This window comes from Gavia stellata, chromosome 19, assembly GCF_030936135.1.
Source record: "Gavia stellata isolate bGavSte3 chromosome 19, bGavSte3.hap2, whole genome shotgun sequence".
NCBI lineage: Eukaryota > Metazoa > Chordata > Aves > Gaviiformes > Gaviidae > Gavia > Gavia stellata.
The window spans coordinates 9,761,002-9,777,465 of NC_082612.1; the positions used below are offsets into that span (position 1 = coordinate 9,761,002).

The 16,464-nt window shown below is 36.1% G+C and overlaps 1 protein-coding gene across 1 annotated transcript in view; it reads right to left on the bottom strand.

The window, feature by feature from the left end:
• Positions 1 to 705: 705 nt before the first annotated feature.
• Positions 706 to 16,464, bottom strand: part of SCLT1 (sodium channel and clathrin linker 1) — a 41,869-nt gene continuing 26,110 nt past the window's right edge. The window contains exons 17-21 of the mRNA XM_059826871.1: positions 15,683 to 15,875; positions 14,120 to 14,316; positions 4,568 to 4,646; positions 3,397 to 3,492; positions 706 to 798 (exon numbers count right to left, since the gene is read on the bottom strand). Coding sequence (XP_059682854.1) covers positions 736 to 798; positions 3,397 to 3,492; positions 4,568 to 4,646; positions 14,120 to 14,316; positions 15,683 to 15,875 — 628 coding nt within the window. The 3' untranslated portion in view covers positions 706 to 735. The remainder of the gene's footprint in view (positions 799 to 3,396; positions 3,493 to 4,567; positions 4,647 to 14,119; positions 14,317 to 15,682; positions 15,876 to 16,464) is intronic.

Consider the following 16,464-nt stretch of genomic DNA (forward strand, 5'->3'; position numbering starts at 1 on the left):
GATAGAGAACTGAAGTTCACAGACATACAAACCAAGAGAGCAGATCAACAGAAAAGCAAGGAACAATTGTAAAATAGTAACTAGGAAGAAAAAGCACAACTGAGTAAAGATTACAGTCCTTAAAAATGAACTGTATGAATAGCCAGAGCAGCACTTTATTTATTCACTGTTTCGCAGGGGCATCAAAACAAACTGAACCTAATTCTTAAAACCAGAAGGCGATGGAGGCGTTTCCCAGTTAAAATGCCTACCATAAAAACAGCAACTATTTGACATTCATGATGTAATTAGCATCTTACTACAATTCATAAAAGATCTTCAAAATATTCCCAAGTTACTGTGCTACAAAGAAAAATTAAAGGTATTGACTGTATGTGAGCAAAACTGTTCATGAATTTCAATGTTTTCTATCCCGTGTACACAATCTTGTCACAGTTGCAGCTGGTGTTTTTTTAGACCAAAAAAGACCAATAAGCCACAGCACTGCATCAGATTGGTTCATCTGCTACATTAAAGGACTTCAATTACATAATTTTGCAGTCATCTTCCAATCTTTACTATGCATACACAACACAGTATCTTCATCCACCCCCTTTCTTACCTGAATAAAACAGAAAATGTTTATCTAAGCTTTACAAGCCTTGCTATGCATTGGACTTTAATGCTCCAATATGAAGTTTCTCCAGCAATCTTCTTAACTAACTCCAACATGGTGTGAATGAACAGTACATATGTTTAAATATTTTCCAGATCCTTCAGGGAAGCAGCTTTTTTCTTTTGTGTAGTTATCAGGCTGAGCTGTAATTAAAAACAAGCGGATAGTTTCTTATATAATTTTTTGTAAGATCAAAGTATCAGTAGAACTTCAATATGGAAGGTGTCATGAAGGCGAGGGAACAAGCATAGATAAGTGGGAATTTGGGGTAAACAGCAGAATTTACAATGCACTCTATAGATGCCTACTGCTTTTGTCTTATTTCAGATCCCAAAGAATTCAAGATGATGAAAGATGAGGTAGCAGGATTACACTTAAAGACATCTACATAGAATACACACATTTTAAACCTGTGCAAACTTTATCCTGTATTTTTTATGTTTCTTACTGAATTACTATTATTTAGTAAGCTAAGATTTATAGTCATTGAACTAACCACAATAAAAATGTGATTTCTAGACTCCCTAATAGTCCAGCTCTAGCCTATATTGGATTTAATTTTACAAGTAAGCTGGATAATGTAACGAGAATACACAGTTAAGTCAAATCAGAAAGTAGCCTTCAACCTACAGATTCAGAATAGAGAAGTGTTACCATGCTGAATCTGGGGGGAGAGGGAGAGGCTTGGCACACAAGTTCTTAAGTCATTACAACGAAGCCGTCCCTGACAGCTGGCAATGGTGACTTCTGCCAAGCCTGAAGAGGGCAAAGCAGTTCTGAAGAGTGGCAATAAGATCTGGACAACAATTTAGCTGCTAAACATCTTATCAAATCTCTTCGTTACCTTTCAGAGGGAGACTGGTGAAGATCGGTTAATTATTGATGTTTCCAGGAACAGCAAGACCTCTTCCTATAATGGGTGCTGAGGCCAGGAATTTACTCCCTTGAAAGGTGACGCGACCATGTTTTTTAAGGGAAGATAGGACCTCAGAAGTATTGGAGCTGAACAGATCCATATAGCAAACAGGAGGTAAAAAAACCTCAATCACTCTTTCAGAGCAAATCTTCACCAGCTGGGTAGACCTTGTCATGACAGAGAGCATTTACAGCCAGGAAACACAGCTTATGTTATGCTAGCTTGGCAGCTATGCCCATTTATTCACTGCTGTTGGGAAAAAAATGCCCTTTGTCCTAATTGGACAATTCAGATCAACCAAACATTTCCTTTCTGCAACTCACGTGGGATCACCCACATTAAAAAGCTGTAATTTCCAAATGGGTTTCCTAAATCACTGTAAAAAATTACGACGCAGAAAGACCACCTTTACTTAATAGGATATCAACTTAAGTAACAAATTTGCTTGGCAAATAAGCGAACCCAAATCCCCATGGGATTTGCTTCAAGATGTATAGCTTGAATAGTATGGAAAAAACCCCGCTGAATGGAAAAAACCCCACCTACTGTCCAGCAGAGAAAATAACAGAATTATAGGTAGCATGGGGTTTAGACAATTAAAGCCCGAAGTTTCTCTCTCTGAAGAGAAGAAAACCCTTCCTCCCAATATCCTTAATGTCTAGAAATACTGAATAGTACTGCTGAAAGTTGGAACTGAGTTGTAAGAGAACTGGAAAAAGAAAGCGGCAACAATTCAGCTCATTACGTAATCACAGTGGTGCACAAGGAGGGCTTAGGCACATAAACGGCTCTAACAGACACCTTGTGTGAAGTTTTCAGAATCACTGAAACACGTATCAGGCATGTTCACTATGGCAGCGAGATACATACGCCATCCCTTCCTTCCCCCTTTCCTAGGGCCTGGAGAAAACCAAGCATTTCCTAATCTGTCTGCACAATTTTCAGTATTTTTGACATTACAGGACTTACTGTGTCCGTTACACAGAACTGATGATAACAGCAGTGGGGTGTACTCTCAAAGACAACAGTCTTTGGGGACACAACTACTGGAGGCCACTGATGAAAACGCAGGTGGACAGACAAGTTAACAACTTTGGGAGTTCACATGACATGGCAGAAAATGCTCAAGGTTGCAATTTGATGAACACGAAACAGGTCCACACTATCAATTCTGTCCTGCAACCACTGCACACCATTTCTCCATGCTCTTTGTGCAGCCACAGGGAACTTAAAAACCACAAACAGAATTCCCACAAAACAGCTATCCTGCCTAGCAATTTTTATAAAGGCAGTTCTCTAGCCATCAACTCAAGATACGGTTTGTTTTATATCAGACTCCCCAGGAGATAGGTGTAGGAATCAGCACAACATTTGCTCTTTATCATGTGAAGCCATCGTTTGTGACTGCTGCAGCAGGTTAGACCAAGCTAAAAAAATATCCTGCTTTATGTAAACAGGAGCTGCAGTTATTTTAAGGAGGTTTTTTCTCTTTGTTAACTTGCTGCCATTTCTCAAGATGGAAATCATCATACACCTTCATTCACACATTTTGAACCACCCAAGTTTAATTTGCATCAAATTTGTTTCCATAAACAAATCTATACTTGCGACTTAAGCATCCTGTCAGAAGGTGGCATTTAATTGAATATGCATCAGTTTTGTGATGACGCATCCAAAATACAAGCTTGTTGTTAAAATTCTATTAGTAATAATGCACATAAATGATCATCTCTGCCTCAGGAATGATACACAGTGAATATTTCTGTAATATTCAATGGGATTTTTTTGATGCACTTAGATAACATGTTTTTTGTTAGTTCTGTACCTTTTGAGTTGCTGTAGCTGCCCTCTGTTCTGCCTGGCTCAGTCGCCTTTGAAGCCTATTGATGTATTCTCGATATTCCATCATTAATTTTTCATCCTATGTAAATGAAATATCTCATTACAAATGCGAAGTTCTTTTTACTGGACCCCTACATACTGTAGTGAAAAAGCTTTAAACAAGAGGAACTTAAGAAGTGGAACTGTTTACCACTTACAATAAGACTCACGACACACTGCTGACACATTATAGAGGATTTCCAGCTCAAATATGACATCATATGACTTTTCCAATCAGAGTAATCTGCAGAGGAAGTTTTACTCATTTCACCATCTTGAAGTAAGATGCATAAAAGCTGACATTTTAATCCAGGTAATTTAATTTACACAATCTTACAATGTTTTAGCTATAACTCAAAGGGAAAAAGAATATTCTAGATAATACAAATGAGATGATAATCTTGCTACAGATTTCTTCTGTTCTCTTCACCAAAGAGTATGTATAAAGTCTTTCTTAATCCTCATTTACTTACAGAAATCTATTCTTGCATCAGCCCCATTTTTCTCCTCTAAATAATACAGCACTACAAAAAACAACACAGAAGGACTTACCCTAGATAGCATCGGGTATTATCCCAGATTTATGAGGCTGACAGGATAGCTGTTTTCTAAAGTGGCCATTAATTATTGAACAACGCAGATTCCAAAACAACCCTGCCCTTAATCTTTAATGGATAATGCTTTTATCTATATGCATATATGCACATACAGTGTAAATTCTACTATACACATAGTATGCTGAGAATTTGGTGTTTCTGCATATGCTACAGTATCCATAACACAATGCCTACTCCTTTTTAGAGGTATGCCTGCATACACAGGTACAAGTGACTTCAGAAAATTTCCTGAATTGTCTTAAAATTGCTAGATTAGTAACCTTGAAAGATGATCTCTCCTTTACCTTTTCTTGTCATCAGTTAATTTGTCTTCCTGCCACTTGAACATGTCAGTCAGCAGAAACAGTGGGGTTTTCCAGCTATGACTACCCCGTCAAAAATCCTTAATTTTTTCCTAAACCAGCAACATAACTCATCTAAATAGGTTTCTGCTAAGATCCTAGTGTGCGTGCATCAGGTTGTAAGTGAAAGTAGTTGTCATATCAGTCATTATCTTACCTCAGTTACCTTTTCATTTGCCATTTCCAGCTGAGAAATGAGCTCCTGGCTACGAAGTTTTTGCTGACTCAGCTCGCTCCTATTAATCAGAAGAAAAGATGCTGATTAACACACAGTAGTGCATCGGTTATTGGAATGTAATTTCATAGGTACTTTCTTGTATTGTAGGAGATTATGGTGTATTTTTAATTACAGCGTTGCTCTTAAAACATTCATTTCAAAAGCACTACACAGCTAGCACTTCTTCATGATGTGGATTCAAAACCATAATGGCAGAGGAATGAGATGTATTTGTTCGAATCAACAGGACTTTGTCAAGAGCATTTGACATTTTACAGGGTTTTTCTTTTGTTTATTGAATCTTATTTTGTAGGCACATTACCAAATACACTATAAATATAGGCTGCATTTGCACAGTGCATTCAATATTTAGATTAACATTCTAATTACTGTCCCATAACCAGACTTCAACGTGAACAATTTTGAAGGTGCTCTGAAGTACCTAAAACCAAATCATTCTACACTTGTGAGACAGACAACAATGCAACACTTCATGCAGAAAAGGAAAATGCCACCTTCTTCAAAGCGGTCTTCTTACTTTTATACTAAATGTCTTTTAGTGATCCTAAATTTGTATAGTATTGAAGACAAAAAATATCTGGGTTATGGTAGATATCTTTGAGTTGGTGCTTCAAGGAAACAGTTCTTGCCTCCTGTCATCACAAGCCACTGAAGAATAGGGATGACCAAAGATGGAACAATCTCTGAACTCTGGTAATTTTAGCCAGAAGATGCAAACTAAACGAGCTGCTCCAACCTTTGACCAGTTTCTACTCCACTAGCAACAGCCATCACAAAAAAAGGTGTGATCAAGATTCTTGCCACCAGTTTCACCTCCTACGTTGAGGTATAACATATTTGTGAGGAAGAATTTTCAAATCTCTTCTCACTTTACCTGCCTTTCCCAACTTGAAAGTATGTTGAAATGGCATCACCCTCATGAATATGTAGCACACTGACAACGCTCAGAAAGGTGATACCTAACCTTTAGGTGCTCTGCCCATTACTGGAACTACATGCACTGTAAAGGAAGATAAAGCCTTTATTCTTTCTGGGGGAATGGGGGCAAGGTAGGAGATAGTTTAACCTCAGATCTCCATCTTAAAAAGCCTCTGCTATTTTCCTGATGGCATTTAGTTCTCAACAATAATTTACTCTTAAAAACTTTTAAACTTAGTATTTCATAAAAGTTTGACTGAGAACTGCTGTATGGTACTTGAAATACAAGGTTGCAATATATCTGTTAACATAAGGTTGGGAGTACACCTGGCTGGTAGTTTCCACTCCCTTGTTCTCAACCAACCCCTTTAACCAATCACAGGTAGGTATCATAAAAACAGTTCAACATCTTTTGACTACCTGCTATAAAAATAAGAGTACATAGGCAGATACTTAAATGATGTTAAACAGTTAAAATTATATATAGATTATACCTGTGTTACCACATGTGAACATTTTTAAATGAAAGAATTAAAGATGGATTAAAATTGCAGGATCAAGATAATATGTTAATACTTAACACTATTATTGCAATCTGTCCTCTGTAATCAATATCAAGCATCAAAATGAAGCATTTTCAATATAAAAGCCCTAATGAACCACTGTTTTTTGAAAGTTCAGTTTATAAAAACTGTTTTATTAGCAAAACAGAAATTTTATACCATTCCTGTCATATGTTTTCATACATACTTCTTCCAAAGAAACTCCCTAGGAAACTATTCAAACACTAGTCCTTACAGCATGTAGACTGCTTATGTTCACGTTTAACTATGCTAGTTAAAAAGGCTTTGAAAATAACACAAATTCTGACAAACCATCTTTATTGTTCCGTCATCTTAGAAGACTACCGGACAGATTAATTTTCTAAACTAAAAATTCTTAGTTACTGAAAACAATCTGTCTCCTATACTTGCACTGAGGTGTGGAATTACCATCCTTTGCAGCACAGGCCATAAACAGCGTTTACATGCTATATACAGCTGTATATCAAATTATTTTTATAATTAGATCACACTGAACATGCATTTAAAGAAAACAGTTTAACCTTGTGAGCATAAGGATATGTGATGGCTACTGAGCTAAACAGTTCATTCCTTCTGATTGTTAACCCTCCCCCAAACACACATGAGATTTTAATATTAAAATTGACCAGTAACCCCAACTGCTGAATAATCAAATCAGCCCCTACTCCATACTGTCTTTGTTAAGTGAGTAAGAAACAAAAGGTGAGCTTTTTAGCATTTTGGCAGACAGGGGATAAATCCGCCAGCTGTAGCAAGTACGTTCTGCAAAGCTCTCATATGACAAATACAGCATGTGCCAGCTGTTTTTTCGGTTGAATTATACTATAATATGCTTCAGTTACTCTTAGTAATTACGAATTTTGTATACTGCCAGTACCTGCAGCTGTCTCTCATCCTGTTAATTTTTTTCTTTAATGAACATCTTAAAATAAGCAGCTATGGCTGCCAAACATTACAGAAGTGCAGCCAAGAATAATGTTTTAGAAATGGAGGAAACTTCTTCATCTCAAGATGCTGTGCACTTCACTCAATGTACTGTACAGGATGTAGGGAGAGGAGAAGGCAGTCTTGGCCAACGCTTCATACACAGGCACCAAAAAAGGTCATTCTTCAGAAGCAGATTCTTTTCAATTATAGAAAAGATAGAACTGAGAACTCCAGAAAACACACATGGCTACTGATGAGTCAGGGACTCTAACTATGACACAGAAAGCAGAAACTGGAACAAAGACACCCAAAATAGCTGCAATCAGATGGCTTAAGGTAAGCAAAGTATGTAAAATCAAAAACAATATGGCAAGGATTCCTTTTTTTTAAGTACTGACAATTATAATTCAAGTGAATATTAAAAAAATGAAGCCATTCAGTATAGTTGTTCAAATATAACGGGTTTATGTTACAACAAATATCTTTGATTTTTTCCCCCCCAAAAGTTGTATCTTACTACTAGACAATAGTGGCAAATGGTTAAGATTATTTATTTACCAATTTATTCATACTATGTATTAGTGTTAAATTTTACTGATTTTATTAGTTCAAGAGTTAAGATTTTCAAAGCTCCTCAAATGCGTTGTTACACGGAAGTAACTTCTGAAGTACTTACCCTCTTTATCATTTAAGCCAACATTTATAAAATTGTCTCAGGCACTGTTTGTTTTGTAGATTCAGTTTATATTTCTAAAAAGAGAACAGACTCGTGTATACCTATTACTACCCCTACTCAGGCTAAATGGTACCTTAACTGAGCAATCATCCACACATCTAACAGCCCAGAGTAATATTCATAGCAAAGTTGAGAGAACTGTCCATTTCCTGTAAAGTTTTCAGGTTACAAGATCTACCTTTTTCCCATCTGCAGTTTTCAAGATCTACTCCACTGAAGGGCGTTCTGTGGATCATTCAGTCATTTGATTGAATATGACACTTCGCTTATCAGTGTGAATCTTGTTCTGATCCCTGCTCCAGAATCATGTTCGACAAAAATATGCTCTTGGTGTTGGCCACCGGTGAGGAGTCTGGTAAGGGTTTATGTATAACCACTGCTTATCTGCCAAATTCCTTCTCAATTTACCCCAATTCTTTCCTTCATTCTCAGGATTAGAACATAAAAATCTATGAAAAATACTGATATGCCAATTAGAAGGGATTAACCATCTGTTACTACTTGTATTATGACCTCTTTTTGATTTGTTTGTTTAACCTAGTTAACATAAGTACAGGCCAGTCAAGGTGGACTTTACAGAATGAATTAATTATCTGCCCTTATTTTTTAAAACTTGCACGAAGCCTTACACTTTATTTTCTTTTAGTAAATGCTGGCAGATCCAAATACCCTATTTTTGCTTAAATTCTGTTGTCAGAACTTGCTCGCTCACCCCTTCTCAATCTGTCCTGTATTCTGTTGTTACTGAACTTTGTTTCCCTCCAATTTACAAATTTCCTAAACATTCCTTTGCTATTGCTGATTTCACTTTCTATCTGTGTTGTCATTTATTCTTCTCAGCTTAAGTCTGGAGGACTACACAGCTTTCTACACAACACTGTAAAGTAGTAAGAAAGTCCTAGCCAGTCTCTTCTCCCCAAATATGGCCATAGGAACCATTTTCCTAGATTATAGTTCTTCAGTGAAAGCAAGAGCCTTTAAAAATATGTGTATGTATTCTTCATTTCTTTCAAAAGTAAATTATTTCAAATGAAGACAAGAAATGTAAAAGAAGCTGGAAGCACTTGATACTGCTTTTTTACCACAACCTTCAAACTTAAAACATAAAATGCCCCCAAACTTAATCTGAGGGTGATAGTTTTTGTATGTGTTTATAAACACATGTACACAGATATAGATCAGATTAATTTTTTACATACATACACATTCTTAGAGAAAGAAACAACCTAAATTCAATAGAAAAGCCTTGGGACAACTAATCTTTAAATAAATATGAGTGCTATGCCACTTTTTTTACAACCTTTAACAGTAATCATTCATTTACTATTTTTAAATTGTAAATATTTGCTGTCTAAGTTCACTTCAGTAAATGTCGTTAGTACTCAAAGTACATCTAAAATGGATGCAATCAAAAGTCAGAACAGTTTCATTTTGTAGTCTGCCAGACTAGATGTTTTGCAGGAATAAAGAGAATAAACACTATTCATGAGTTGTTCATCGTGCTGCCAAGGGCAAGGATTTTATTTGGAATGATGACCTATGTCACAAGAAGTGCTGACCTTAGTTACCTTCAAGATTGACTTTTGGCTCAAGTATATTGAAGCAGAACTGGTTCCTTGCCCTCTTGTAAGGTGAAGGTGGAGTCTATTACCATTAAAACCTTCTAAAAGCGTACAGCATCTTAAGATGCTTAGAGGGAAGAAAACTCTTCTCATAAATGAAGACTCTAATATATTTTTATGAAGAAAATGGTGGAATTTAGTCTACAAGTATTCAATGCATTGCCTACTGTTTCAGCACTGTTTTTTAATTCCAAGTTCAGTTTTACAGGCAGCTATTACATGTTTAACTTGAACTGAGACCTAAATGTCCAAGAAAGCACAGAGTAATTTTCAGTGAAGCCTGAAAGTATCCATTTATTTAGCAACATTTTTATCTACAGGTTTTTCACTGATCTACTAGATTCTCATATTATTTAAAAAAAAATCACTATGCTCTAGTCTTACAGGTTGCAAAATTTACTTTTCCTTCTTAATTTTTTAAAAATTAAAAATCACCTAATGTTCACCGATGTTGCTTCATTTTTTAAAAGTATTTATTTAATGCTTCCTTTATGCATATGTATTACACCTCACAAACAAAACACTGCAGACTTAAAAGATGACAGATGAGCAGCACAGAATATGGAAAAGTTAGCAGCTGCTGCTGGGAAGTTAGTAAAGAAGCGAAAATGTTTTGGACACCTTCACTTGGAAAATGAAAGTAATGAGTATAGAACTGAAAAACAGCAACAGACCATGAATTTAAGGCAAAGGAACGGGGAACACCTACACTAACAAATGGGACACTGAGTCAATGCTTACAAGAGCCGCACTAACAGCAAACTTCTGGTGAAATGCAATACAAAAATGCTTTTATGTAAACCAGTATACATGGATATGACTTTGTTAGGAAGTTTATAACTTCCTGAAAAACATTCACGTATAAAGCACATTACAATACTGTAAGAGTAATAATTCTTATTAAAAACTGAAATTCTGTTACATGTCACCAACACAATCTCTGTATTTGCTCATAGATTTACATGAATCTGATACATCAAACAGTAACTTCATGAAGTGCCAAGGAATGTCTCAGACTGTCCTCAACATATACTAAATAATCATGATATGCTGCTAAACTTGGAGAGCTCTCTATTTAAAGCCAAAAAGGGTATGTTGATATCTTCATCTAAGTTCATAGCCTTGCTGCCCAGTCATGACAAGATAAAGTTTCTAAGGAAGATACTAAGTTTTCCTTACAAGCTCACAGCTTAACTAACCCTCTCAAAACCACATAAACTTAAAAATGTGTATAGGAAAGCTGGGTGAACATCGGCCTTTCACTTGGACCCCACTATAAGGCTTGGTGTTACCACTTCCTGCATTAGCCTCACGAGGACTTTCAAACAGAGCCTTTAATTCAATACATCCTGCTTACCCAGTCGTCTTGCTGATATTTCCTTGATAAATGTATTTGCTGCAAAATTATTTTGCTTTTTAAATAATCAGCAACTTTATTTCAGTTCACAACGAAGTAAGAAGTGATTTACCATTCTATACTTGCACTCAAAATACTTACTCAAAATGTTATTGTGATAAGATTAAAATAAATCTGATAATTACTCATTTATAATATAAGCAAGGACTTTGCATTGAATAACTACTACTGTGTAACTCAGGAGCTAATTTTCATGCCAACTGCATTCTGCACTATATAGCTAGGTATCTGGTAATGCATATAACATGAAAAATAAGCTGGTTTTCAATTTTCTAGATAATGCTTATAGGTTCTGTTATAGCCACTTGTCACCGTAACATCAGAGCATCACTGCACAGATTTAATTATGAAATTCCTTATGTCAGTTTAAATTACAACCTTCTAGCAGAGAATTAACTTGTTTCTATTGCCAGTTTCCTTGTTAGGTAGAGCAAATGTCTGACAAAAACTCAGGCTTCTAGCTTATACGGTATGTAAAAGCATCACCTATGAAATCATCTTAAAAAGTAACTGACTTTGCTTTTAGACTTGCACCAAAATATCTACTGAAGTCACAGAGAATCACATGAACTTAGGGTAGACTTACAAACTTTAATACGAGATGAACAATTTTTCTGTTCTGCTCATGAGGCAGTATTCTCTGATACAGGATGTTAAATTATTGCAGGAGTTTTCCAGATGATGCCACATAGGCAGTCTCTCACATAAACAGGGACATTTTCTAAATTTACTACCTATTTTTCATACAGAGTCACAAAGCAGACTTCCTCTCATGTCTGTTATATTTTCTATGTCAGCATTTTGCAGCAGATAAATAAGGTCTAAAGCTTTTGGTCCACTATAACAACATTTTAACACTTAACATTAAAGCCTTAAGAAAGCAAGCAGCTGTTTCACAGACAACTTTAATTGTTTTGGAAGTCTGCAATATTTCCCTTTTAATTGGAAGTTGCTGAATGACATTCAGGATCTAGTTATGAACCTAGATGTTCAACTGGGAGAGTTTTTGTAGTTTCATTTACAGAAAATAAACTACAAGTTTAACAGCTTGAATTTACCTTAGCATGAAACACTACAAAAAATTTTTCTCTAGTTACTGCATTTGCAAAAGATGTCAAAAAAAGCATTAGTAAGACCCAGCTAATTACATACAGTGAAGCTATACCACTAAAACTGTCAGTGAATAAGCACAGGTCCCAGTGTCTCGCAGACATGCTCAACGCTGTGATGACTTCTGAAAGAAACTTTCTGCCTTTTTAAAGAACTATTTAGTAATCTTTGCAAAATGCAGTACATTTTAAGGCAAAATAAAGCCAAAAGTACTCCAAAGGAAATAAAAGCTAGAATTCACAGGTTTCCAATTTTAACAGGGCAAAAACTGTGCTTCCTTGTTAACATGATAGTAAGCAAGTTCTAAAATCAATCTGAGCAAAGAACTATACATGAGTGCATCCTGCGCTTTGAGTGACTAAAGTTAAAGGGTCATTTCAAATTTCTCAAATTAACAGAGCTGCATACCCTGAATTTTTCTTCTAAGAACCACTGAATGCACTTCCTAAAATATAATCACAGAATCATTAAGGTTGGAGAAGACCTGTAAGATCATCAAGTCCAACCACCAACCCAACCCCACCATGCCCACTAAACCATGTCCCGCAGTGCCATGTCCACATGTTCCTTGAACACCTCCAGGGATGGTGACTCCACCACCTCCCTGGGCAGCCTGTTCCAGTGCTTCACCACTCTCTCAGTAAATGGTGATATATATGCAATGTTGTATTCTTCTCTAACAATTTTAATTTTAAAGAAATGAGACTTATGAAATCAGGCTTCCTTGTTTAGAAGTTACTGTGTACCAGTCTGCCAGTCTCCTCCAAATTTCAACCAATTTTGAAGAGGAAGAGATCCTGAGGACATAAACTTCTAAGAAGTTCTATAAAAATATCAGGCTAATTTAATCTCTCATTTATAGTCTACTTGATCTACCTGACAGAGCTTCCTGAGCTTAAAAATCAAATAAAGCATGAGGCAAATATATTTCTTTGCCTCTGTTGAAAGAAAGCCTGTTTAAAATTTAGCCTCCTACAAGCACCAGCTATCTGGCTAACCAGAGTGAGTGAGTGAGTGTTTCAGCTCACAACTAGCCACAGTTTGGCTGTTACTTGCCAGCCAAACACAAGACATGCGAGGAAGCTGTGGTGGAGGAAGGCAATACCAGAGAAGGGAAGATGCTACAAATCCACTGTGCACAGATCAATTCATTTACATCTTAACACTGTGCAATGTGTCCACACACTGAAAAGGAGAACCAAGATGAATGTAGATGCTGTATCTGCTTATTTCATAAACTGATCAGTGTGGATTCTTAACATTTTTGAATGGATATTAACATCCAAGTAGAACCAAACACTACAGCAGTATGCATTTAAAACTAAGATAAGTTTGTAGCATTTATTTCAGACATAACTTGGCAAATGGTTCATCTCTCATTGGGATACTTCCTCCTCTACTCACTCATTTCCAGTAACACCACCATCTTCTCTAAACCAGCTGATGTCTGTCTGTATATAGGCTCACAGGCACCATAGGTGCTTGTATTCCCCAGTATTTAGGAATGGTGTGTAATCTGTATCTCTGTCTGTTGTGTGAGATGCCCTTGTTATTATGCCCTTTCAAAACTGAAAACATTCTTACATTCTGTGCTGGCATTACAAGCATCAGCTAGTTACCTGGCAACCCCTATGAATTAAGAGAAAAGTAAAGTTTATCTCATATTTTTGCTTAAGGCAATCAACACAACTCATTTGTATCCTCATTTACGACAGCAGCTGCTCAGAAGAGAATGTGTGTTCCAATAGTTTTTTTCTGGTTTATTTTAAAAGTCTGGATACTCACTCCACAACTGATTTTATGGTGACTGTTCTGAATAGCTATAAATATAGAAGTTTTCATAATCCAAAGTTAAAATTCTCTAAATTGAGCACGCTGTATTTTGAAAGAGAAAATTAAAAGTAATATATTCCATTTACTTTTTGTCAACACAAAATTCACACACATCAACAAGATGCAAAATTTTTACTTCTGTGCTAACTTCACAAAGAGCACCAAAGTTCTCTTTAGAACATTCTTTCTTGTTTTGCTGGAAGCACATAATCTAGTCCAGATGATTTGCTCTTCATGGTTTTTCACACCACAGGTCTACTGCCATACACCAAAGGGTAACTAGAACTGTAACAGTTTCCAGAAGAGGAACAAAATTGCACTTACTTTAGCTTACTGATCCTGGCTTCTGTAGTTTCAGTAAGATTTTTTGTTTCTTCTTTCCACCGATTTGTTGCTTTTTGCTGAGCTACTAACAGCCGTCTAAGTTCAGCAGTGGACTTTTGACTGGTGTCTTCCATTTCCTTAAGTCGAGCTTCATATCCATGTTCTTTCACAGCGTGCTCATGCTCCATTGTGCTTATCTAAATACAAATTGAGTACAATCAAGTCTCTCACTTTTTACTTTTTTTTTTTAACAACACTTGAGTTAAATTAATAAACATTTCTTGAAAGCACGTAACATACAATAATTAAACTTGTAATTATATGCTCAAATAGATACATGTTCCCAAAGCCAATTTAAGCAAATAGTACAACTGACAATAAAGGATAATGAGCTGTGTATGCTTATTTTTGTAAATAATCTTTATCCTTCTCCCTTGTGTTTCCTCCACAGAAACGCATTCTTTTTTTTTCATCTAGCTAAAATGTGTTAGGAGTTTCTTAACTACATCTAAATTCCTCTGTACATCAGAGGAAAATGAAAGCAAGCAATAAATCTTATCTGTGACTATAACGGAAGCCTGTCTGATTAAAAACGAGACAAAGATCTGGTATATGCTTTATAACCTCCGCCTATCTGCTACAAGACTCTGATCCTTTGTTTTTAAACTTTGACCAAAGGGTCTGGAGTTGGAACAAGGTTTCCTTTTTAAGTTGACTGCTTCCTTTATCTTCTGGTGCAAAGTGGAAACCAGATTTGAGATGGTCCCATTCATAACTTGTGTAACTGCTTACTGAAGTCTTCTTCATCGCTGCAGATTCTTAGATCCCTTTTCAGTATCTTTACACTGCTAGAGTTAAGAGCAGAGGGGAAAGCACCAGCTTTATATGTTGAGAAGGCACATCAAGGCTCAAAGCTGTTACTCCCTCCAGAAGCCATGAATCTGCTGAGGTTACTATTAATTCATTATCCCACCTGCAGTCTGTTCAGGTGCATTTAATGGAACACATTCAAAAAGGACATCCATCTTTCAGCTAATTATCTTATTTGCAACTATTCATCTAGAAAAATATTCTCTGTCCAAAAAAACCAGAACCAATGTTTGACAACCCCACTACTGAAGTATTTATTAGTTACACACTGCTCTGACAACACGGTGGACATACAAGTAGAGGAACACTCTGGACTGAAAGTCATACAGATACTCCTAACACATTACAGACAGTAGAGAAATGAAGATCTGCAGTTGGAGTAAGTGAAATTACTTGAAGGAAAATATGTTATTATTTAATCTATTCATCTTATAAAAAGCAAAGAACATTTGGGATCATCTTATCAAGCAGAATTTAATACATATTAAAATACAATTTAATTAGCAGGGATTGAGTTACCCAACAGATTCTGAAGACGCACAATGCTACAAACAAAATTACTTTCAAGCAGAAACCAGGAAGCATAATTGAAACTTTCATCCTTAATTTAAACTTCCAAAGATCTCTTAGAACTGCTGCCTTATTAAGCAAATACCAGTCTTAGTTAAAATAAAAATAACATATAAACCATACCTTTATTTTAGCTTTTTGTTGAGCCTCTATGGCCAGTTTTCTCAAGCCCTCCATTTCTTTTTGCAATTGTTCATTCTCTTGCTGAAGTTTTAGCCTTTGATCACTGACAAAGGCACTCTTTTCTCTTTCTGAATCCAGAATGCTTTGCAATTTACAGATAACTTCCTGGCAACGAGATTTCTCTTCCTCAGAGCTGAAGAAAAGAAAAGTCTTGTTGGAACTCAACAGTTGAACAGCTACTATACTAGAGAAAAAAAAATTATATATTGGGACAGATCTTTGGTCTGACCCAGTACAGCTGTTCCCTTGTTTCTTCCTGAAAGTTTGTATCAGCTCAGCATGTTTAATGGGCTTGACAGATAGAACTATGCACAAAGCAGGGAAGAATTTTATCAAGATGACGGAATTCATAAACCCAATCTAATATTGTAGAAATGTCAGTAAAATGACAATGTGAAACAGAAGATTTTCATTTTTATAACATTCCCAGATTCCCAACTGCGGATTGCTTTGGTGAAGTGACAGGATTTGCAATCATCAGAGTACAGAAATGACTTAAGCTTGTAGAGAATCCCACACTTTATGCTGAAAACAACAACCTGGTCTAAAAATGTGTACCATATTGTACTTTTTACAATTGTATTATTTGAACTGCAATAATGTCAATTAGCTCTGAACACAGACCTGAAATTCAGTATGCTATGTAAACATAGTGTTCTGCATCTACTAGGAGATACCGCACTGTAGATGAATTTATAAAGTAATAAATTCTGCCTGAATAT